At 34.5% G+C, this 8,977-nt stretch overlaps 1 protein-coding gene across 3 annotated transcripts in view; it reads right to left on the bottom strand.

Moving 5' to 3' along the window:
* The window catches only part of LOC117172489 (Meckel syndrome type 1 protein), a 22,101-nt gene extending 15,052 nt beyond the window's left edge, over nt 1-7,049 (bottom strand). For 2 of the 3 annotated variants that reach the window (XM_033360481.1, XM_033360478.1), the window contains exons 1-2: nt 6,930-7,049; nt 6,617-6,844 (exon numbers count right to left, since the gene is read on the bottom strand). In XM_033360481.1, coding sequence (XP_033216372.1) covers nt 6,617-6,699 — 83 coding nt within the window. In that variant the 5' untranslated portion in view covers nt 6,700-6,844; nt 6,930-7,049. Of the gene's footprint in view, nt 1-6,616 lie in introns of all 3 variants that reach the window. The other variant, XM_033360480.1, reaches the window with a different exon arrangement.
* Between the last annotated feature and the right edge of the window lie 1,928 nt (nt 7,050-8,977).

Raw genomic sequence — 8,977 nt, 5'->3', positions numbered from 1 at the left:
GGGCGCATACTTTGAATAAAATATTTGTTATCATTCTCTTGAAATAAATGTGTTTTTTTCTTGAAAAAATACCGGTTTCATATGTATACACCTGGTAAGACTAAAAGACGAATGCATCAACTTCCTATAAAGATGAGCTGGGCAAGACAGTACGCGTCCCGCATTCAGCGTGTGATTTACTTCATTACATCTAGTAGGAATTTTACCGCCAAGGTTCGAAATTTCGCGCGCGAACTCCGGACCCGTTATCACACACTTAACAAATCAAAGCTGCTGACCGTCAGGCAGCATATTGTTGAGAATACGGATACTATCTGACGCTAAGAGAAGTCTAGAGCGGAGGGAGAGGTGGGTCAGAGAAAATCAACAGTTTCTCTCTGACCCATCTCGACTCTTCCAAGACCCTCCAGTTACTGTCGACCAACCGCCTAAACCAGAGGAGGTCAAAGTATTTTGGAGAGAAATCTACGAAGTGCAGCATAGACTGGACGACGACTCAGAAAAATATAAATAGCTTCAAGGAGCTGTGTGATGCCCTCATAACACTTGATGAAGAATTCCCACCCATCACTACGGAGGAGGTGAAAAAAGTATTAAGAGGAATGAAGAACTATTCCACTCCGGGACCAGATTGTATCAAGACCTTCTGGTGGAAGAAGTTTCCTTCAACCCATCAGCCTTTGGCCCGTATTTTCACCTCATATTTAAAGTCAGAAGAGCCAATTCCGGAGTGGTTGGTGGAAGGGCGCACAACACTCCTGCCGAAAATAGGCAACTTAGCTGACCCGAAGAATTACAGGCCATTCACTTGTCTGAACACACTGTATAAGATATTCACAGCTGCCCTAAATGATAGGATTGTTCGGGCAATTGAACCTGTGTGGCAAGAAATGTATGAACAACGAGGCTCAAAGAAAGGTGTAGCCGGATGTGGTGAGAACCTGCTGATCGATAGATGTGTCTACAAAGATGCAGCATTCTACCAGCGTGACCTATCGATGGCCTGGATTGATTATCGGAAAGCTTTCGATTCGACCTCCCATAGACTTATCATCTGTCTTTTGGAAATCTTAAAGGTTCATCCGCAAATAGGTGAATAGAGATTGAAGCCGCTTTGGAAAACCAGATTTACTATCTCATCTGGAAAAAATCGTGTGACAACTAACAAGGTCACCTTTCAGAGAGGTGTCTTTCAGGGCGACACCATGAGCCTACTCCTCTTTTGCCTTACATTATTGCCACTATCTCTAGTTCTTCGCCATTCCGACGGGTACTTTTGCCACAAACCTGAAGATCGAAAGTACAAGGTCATTCATGCATTTTACATGGACGATCTTAAGATCTATGCTAAAAACAAAGAGCAACTACATCTAGCTCTAGGGATTGTCGAACGATATACTAAGGAAATTGCAATGGAATTTGAGTTAGGCGAATGCGTTAAGGTTTATTTGAAGCGAGGAGAACTCAGAGGCATCCCTGAAGACCCTGGGCTCATCGATAGAAGCGCTATACGACACCTTTGCGCTGGAGAGACTTATACATAACTGAGCGTGCCACAGATCCGCATTCAGGTTGTTGACATCTATAAAGGATACTCTCCGAAGCAGATACAAACGTCTTCGGCAGGTTTGGTCCTCCGAACTATCGGCAAGGAACAATGTATCTGCAATGAACATGCTTGCCGTCCCGGTAGTACTCTATTTATTTGGAGTAGCACCGTGGATGAATAACGAGCTCAGATCCCTTGATATCGGGACAAGAAACGTTATGCACATGAACAAAAGCATGCATCTTAAGTCTTCTGTTCCGCGACTGTACATGTCACGCCGTCAAGGTGGTCGCGGAATATTTAGACTTGAATGTCTTCACAACAGGATTCTTCTGGGTACAGCACATATAGTCGCAAATGGAAGATACCCTCTTCTTAAAATGGTCAGGAAGAAGGAAGAAGTGGGCAAACGAGCGATTCTGTACAAAGCAGCGGAGGAGGCTGCTGAACTACTCGGATTTAATTTTAGTATTAGGGGTGAGTAAAATGTATCAAATCTTATCTATCTCGAATACTCACTCCTGAAAGCGCGGATTAAGAAAGCACAAGAGAAAAACTTTCGTGAACAGTTCCTCGATAACAAGATGCACGGTCAATGTCTTGTGAGCTAACTTTTGCTTTCCTTAAATCGCCCGGATGGAAGTCTGGTACGGAGGGTTTCATTTTGGCATTCCAAGACGGTGTCATTTCCACCTTAACATACCGTCACCACATTTTGAGCAAAGACATTCCCGATGATAGCTGCAGGGCATGCCATGCACACTTCGAGTATTTAGCTCACATACTATCTAGTTGTCCAACTCATGCGGGAACGACCTATATCCAAAGGTACAATGTGGCACTAAGAGTGCTTTATTACCACCTCTGTCACTCTTATGGCATTAACTTTAATATCGCTCCTCTAAATGCTCCTAGGGACATCCAATCAATTGTCGAGAATGAGAAGTGCCGCATATAATGGAACTTTATATTCTTGACAATTGTTTCTGTTGCACACTCGAGGCTTGGAGGTGGCAAGCTTTCACTCGTTAATAGCCTGAAAAACATCCCTGCGTGTCAATAATATGCTGAAACACTTGCGGGCAAAATGCAGAAGGCGGTAGTCCTTGGGTCGCTCCGTGCTCTCAGGGTGCACGAAACTTTTGCCGGATCGTAAAAATTGATTCCGTTACAGACTGTAACCACCTATCTCACGGTTGTGAGACGTGGTTGTGGCCGAAATTTTGCCGCGATTTCGCTGGGAGCGGGGACCATTTTCCAGATTAGCACCCGAAAAAGTGTTAAAACCAATAAAAATCATTTTAAATTTCTTGTTTTGAAAGTTATAGGAGCCTAAATTACATTATCAACTTTAATACAAAATACTGGAGTTTTGAATTCGTCGGAAATGTTTCGAAAAATAATACGTTATTTATTCCTCCTGAAAACTTAGCAAAATGAAGTTAGCCTAATTCTTAACGGGAACGAAAAGATAGCTTGCTCTCAATAATCCTGATCAAAAACGAATTTCTTTAAGTAATTATAAAATAGGCTTTGATAGTTTTCTTGGAAATTTAACGCAGATCATTTTGCATAAACCTTTCGAATCTGTTCAGAATTACAGGCAGTAGACTTTTTGAACAGTAAATACCAGTAAACTGATCTCCCAAAGCTGAATTTTCTCTGAAGTAGGTTGGAAACTATTTAAATTCTGAATAAAATGAGTCCAAGATGAAGCCATTTTGTCCATTTTCTGAAAAATCTGTAGCAAAAATAGTTTAAATTGTAATGTTTACTTAAATTTTAAATTACATTCAAAACAATAAATATTTTTTAATGATCTTGTGTTCATTTTATGCATATTTCTATACAATCAAAGTACCTCCCCTATCGAAAGAAATCTCTAAGTTTTCTTTAGCGAAATAGCTTGGCCCATTTGTGTCTATAAACAAAGTCGATTTGAAACAAAATAGTCTCGGAGATAGTTTGAGAGATTTGGGTCCTTTTGAAGATCCTTTTAGTGGTCATTTTAAGAGTGGTGCGACGGTAATATAATGTTCCTTTTGTATTCGTCACGTACGGGGCGGGCAGAGTTATTTACAGTAGTTGGTCGTGGCTAATCCGCTCTCCTTATTTATAATTATAACTTATATACTGATATACAATTTTCTAGTTGAAATCAAAAATGTTGTCTTTTTTGGCGTATCTCATTCCATTAACGAGAAACGTTCTATTAATTCCAATTTTAAGCATTAAAAAAAAGTTAGATATCTGAAGTCGTCGAAACCCGTAGATTCCGAATTATTATGTTTTAGGCTGTTAACTATGAAATTAAAAAAAATCTACTTCTAAATTTTAATCCTAAAGCTTAACAAAGAGCCCTTGAGTGTCGACTACTCTATGCAGATAGCCTCTCTGCTTGTTATTCATGATCGTATTCTTATTTCAATTTCGGAAAGGATATTTTAAAGCCTTCATACCATTTAAGCGAGCTTCCTCGACCTTTAAAAATATCTACCTGAGTGCCTGCGGAGAATTTCTTTGAGCTCCTTTGACCTAAAGAATTTTTAGTATATACTCAAAGATTCTTTTCGGTAGGGTCGTTAGAATAATTTAATAAAAAATCCACGCACGAGACAAGAAGTTCAAGTCAGCTAAAGATGGAACACAAAACTTAGAAAATTCAAATATATGAAATTACTAATCATGAATTTTCTGTAAAAATTCTTTAAAACACACATTCGTTTGATTCTTATTATTATTTTCCAACAAATGAGATGATGGCAAGTTTTTCCAATTATATATAATTATGCTGATGCGCAACTGTGATTCTTTAGAAATTGACTTTTAAAATTAGCCCAAGAAAATTAAAAATCATTTATAATTTCAGATTTCACTTGAAATTTAGGAGAATATCTCCTGATTTGGCTCCTTCTGACGTTAAAAAAATCCTAACCTCAAAATTTGGCTGTAATTTTACCTTACATATTGAACGACCCTCATATTTTTGCAATATAGTTTTGAAAAATTTAAGAAATAACTTTATCCTGGGCTCGCTTTATTCAGAATTTAGATTTCTTCCAACATATTAAAATGTGCAAATTAAAAAATTTGAATTGGTAATATTAACGAATTTTAAATGGTAACAAAATAACAAAATTTCAGGTTTTACTGATTTCCTGCTCATGTAAACACCTTCATTTTTCTATCATTTACCGTACAAATACATTCAGTTGATACAATTAATATTTAAATTATCAAAATGCAATGCATAGTGACTGAGAATAGCTGTAACTGAACGATTTAGAATTTAAACTATAAATGCTGAACACTGGAAATCGCAGCTTAAAATCTAAGTAATGCAGATTCTTTATTCTTTTCAATTTACATAAATTGTTTAAAATTCTTTCAGGAATAATTTGAATGAAACTTCGTAAATTAGAGAATTTCAAAATTAACGCAGCGTTAAAAATTCATGAATAACATTAATATAGATACAATACTGAATTAAATATGAAGCGCTTTAAATTCCGAAGATTTCAAGTCTTTTGAATCTGAAAAATGTGCCATCATATCCGGAAATTTGGTAGGCGTAGAATTACATAGTAAATGATATAACAGATTAACCCAAGGCAGAGAGTTATGGGTAAACATTTTCGATGAACGTTAGTTTATAGTAAGAAGATTTCACAACGTTTTGAAAATATGGCAAAGCTTTTTTTTAACTTAAACTAAAATGAATTCTCAATCCATAGACGAATTATTTTTAAGACACTTGAACCATCAGCTGATCAGTTGAATTTTCATGAAATAGATAGTTTTCAACAAAGAAAGATGAATTGTTAAAAGTTGAATTTTTAACAGATTTAATTGTATAACCAAACTGCGTTTCCAACCAGATAGTTTCACTTTTAATCAAAAGAGATGATTTTTCAAACAAACAGTTAAATTTGAATGCCTAAAATGATTTTTTTTAGAAGGCAGTTAAATTTAACTTTTAACCAAAAGATTGAAAATGCAACCAAAAAAGGAAAATCTTCAACAAAACAGTTGAATTTTCGACAAAAAACAATGAATTTTTAACTAAATTATTCAGCTTTTTATTTCAAACGCTCCTAAATTAACCTTTATAAGTATAGACTTTGTATCTGACAAAAATTTAATGAGAAATCATATTTTTAATGTTCTCAATTATAGTGGCACAGTTTTTTCTATTGGTTTCGAGTTTCAAATAAAAAAAAATTATTTTCATTTAAATTGAAAATAAGTATAGCGAACTTCTGAAAAAAAATTGAATAAAGTCGGTAGCAAAATCGTAAATTTAATTAAAAAATTGTAGAAGATATTTATTTCAAAACACACTGCTGATAAAAAAGCACTGGTGAACGGCACTGAGCCATCAGCGCCTATTTGTGCTGATTTTCAGCACCTACACGGCACTGACAAGTGATGGGACGGTCATATAATGTTCCTATTGTATTCGTCATGTACCGGGCGGGCAGTTATTTACACTTACAGTACCTGGCCGAAATTAAACCGACTCCTTTTTTAGAATTTTCTTCAAATTATTGACACTGTTGTTTTATTTATGAATTTTCTCTTCATATATATTTATAATTATAACTTATACACAAATATACTGTTTTGAAGTTGAATTCAAAAATGTTTCTGTTTTGGCGTATCTCATTCCATTTACGAGATACGTTATATTCATTCCAATTTTAAACATCCAAACGAAAAAGTTAGATATCTGAAATAATCGAAACCGTAGATTCTGAATTTCTATAACCTTCTCGTAAATGATTTCAAAACTTTACACATTTTAATCCCTTTTAGCTGGTCTACTTGGTAGCCTAATCGCATTGGCACAGGCACACCAATTTTGACTAACGCTATAGTATACACTACTGATACACCTTTTCAAAGATCTCAGACTAGATTTATTGGGTGAAAATAGCCTTTAAAAAATTTTAAAGGACACTTCAAGATGAACACAGGTATAGAAAACTAGCGGTACAGGTAGTACTGAAGAAACTGCACAGTTTCTTTGCTTTTTCATTGGCAGGGCAAGTAGTTAAAAAAACTTACCTGATTTTAAAATTACGCATGGGTTGCTCTACTCGATAAGTCCCTGCAATTTTTGGTTCCCCGGTGTCTTCATCTTCAAACATTTCAAAAATGGTTTTGATTTAATATCAAATGTTGAGGTTATAATGTTGTCAAACGCCGCTTGACTCATACCGACGCCACGCAAGGAAAAGGATGAAAATAGTTATCAATTCATAAATTGTGGTATTTCCTTGATTTCAAGCGTCACTGAAAGTCATTTAATGCAATCAAAATGAAGGAACTAGGGCTAATAATATAATAAAAATTTTATTTTCTATAGATATTTCCTGACCTTCGTGACCTCAAACCACCTCAACCATTTACTTTGTTTTGCTCAACGTTTTTTCTGCAACGTTGGCAACCGACCACAACCAAAATATCTTTGCCACATTCCACAACTCGCCGATCGCTATCAGGGATGGGAACATATAATACATCACGTATATTATGGTATATTTACACGCCTGTCGTTTGCAGACGAAAAATGCATCTTCCTCTCACTCTACCATGTAACAGTGCTACGCATTTATCTCACTTTGGATTTTCCACCCAACGGAAAAAGAAGAAAAAATCTAGAGTGGGATAAATGCGTGACATCGTAACATGCAGAATGAGAGGAAGAATCATTTTCCGTTTGCATACGACAGGTGTGTAGACAGACCTTTACATGGTTGTGACTATATAGGCGGGATTTTTGAATTCGTTATTCTATAAATACCCAATTTGCTCATAAAAATAACTAATATTGAGCAATTAATTAATTATAACTGATTATTCATCACTTTCCTAAACAAATAATTTAAAAAATAATAATAATATACTGTGTACATTGCTCATTTGTTAAGTTAATCTCAGAAAATATAAATATGTGCTATTATAAATAACCTAAAAGCTTTAGTGTACACGATTTCCATTATTATTTTGGAATTAAATTAATTGAATATGACATATTAATATGTCATATTTGATTTAGAAACGCACTGTACAAAAAACTTGCAGTGAAACCTCACGAATGATCTTAAAATCTTAGAGTAATCTTCAGATATTAAATTAAATAGTTAATAATGAACTATTTTAATAAATAATTTTTGATGAATACATATTTGTTTAAATAACTATGGGCCTTTATTCGCATATAACCTGTCTTTTTTAAAATTTTTTGACAAAGTAAACACTGCGCAACATTTTTACCATCCAACTTCTGGCGCTCGAGATTAATTTTTTACCACGCTATCCCCCTCTGAAATGTTTTTTTTCTACTTCTTCTCACCATTTTTACTCTCAAAATTGAAATTAAATCGACTGAAAAGCTTTATAAGAGGTTGTGTCGATGATTAAAATCTGTCAGATGCAGTCTCGCTCAAGTGAATTACGTTCGCCATCTCTGATATGTATTAGGGTACCTTTTCACGGAGGTCGAATTTGAATAAACTGATGAATTAATGTAACACATCGAGTCAAAGATTTTTTGTGCAATCAAAATTTGAATTTTCGGTATTCCAAGAAAATACAAAAATTTGTTATGTTGTTAATCTTGTAAGGCTTTCAAAAAGAAATGTTCTTCTCTTGACTTTCTTTCCATCGTGCGCTGTTTGGCTTAACATTTTTATTTTTGATTGATTCATAAAATTTAAAAATTGCTTCAACTCTGAAAAATTTTTTTATCGAAAAAAGTCATTAGATAAATTTTTTATCTTTCTGAATACTATGAATAGCAGTACATATGATTTTTTAATACAAAAAAATGGTCCCAAAAATGTTGAAAATGCTTCAACTTTTTTAATTTTTGTCCAAAATAGCTGGTTAAAGAACTTGTCCTCTCTTTAAGTATCTAAAAAAAGTGTGCACAATATTGATTTGATTCGTTCATTTTTTCGAGAGTTATCGTGTTTACGGACGGACGGACGGACAGACTGAAGCCATAGTAAGAACTTGATTTTCGGATTCAGAGGGAATCGAAATCCGTTGAAAAACTGTGCTTTTAATTTTTGGACAATTCTAATACTTTCTCAATCCTAAATGACGAGAATGTAAAAAAGGAATAAAAAGCATCATTGCTGATAATAAAAATTGAGCCAGTGTCTACTAGTACCAAAAAAATTGGCTATTCATACCAAAATTTCGGTATAGATATGACTCGTTTAATAAACATTTTTGTTCATTAAAAACCTTTGTTAATGAAATATAAATCCATCTTTTGAATTGAAAGAAAATGTGCTATTATTTATAAAATTTAAATTAACAGCCTAAAACATAATAATTCGGAATCTACGGGTTTCGATGACTTCAGATATCTAATTTTTTTTTAATGCTTAAAATTGGAATTAATAGAACGTTTCT

This window comes from Belonocnema kinseyi, chromosome 5 (genome assembly GCF_010883055.1).
Source record: "Belonocnema kinseyi isolate 2016_QV_RU_SX_M_011 chromosome 5, B_treatae_v1, whole genome shotgun sequence".
Classification (NCBI taxonomy): Eukaryota; Metazoa; Arthropoda; class Insecta; order Hymenoptera; family Cynipidae; genus Belonocnema; species Belonocnema kinseyi.
The sequence above is the reverse complement of the archived record's forward strand: the minus strand, read 5'-3'. Positions and strand labels throughout refer to the sequence as shown.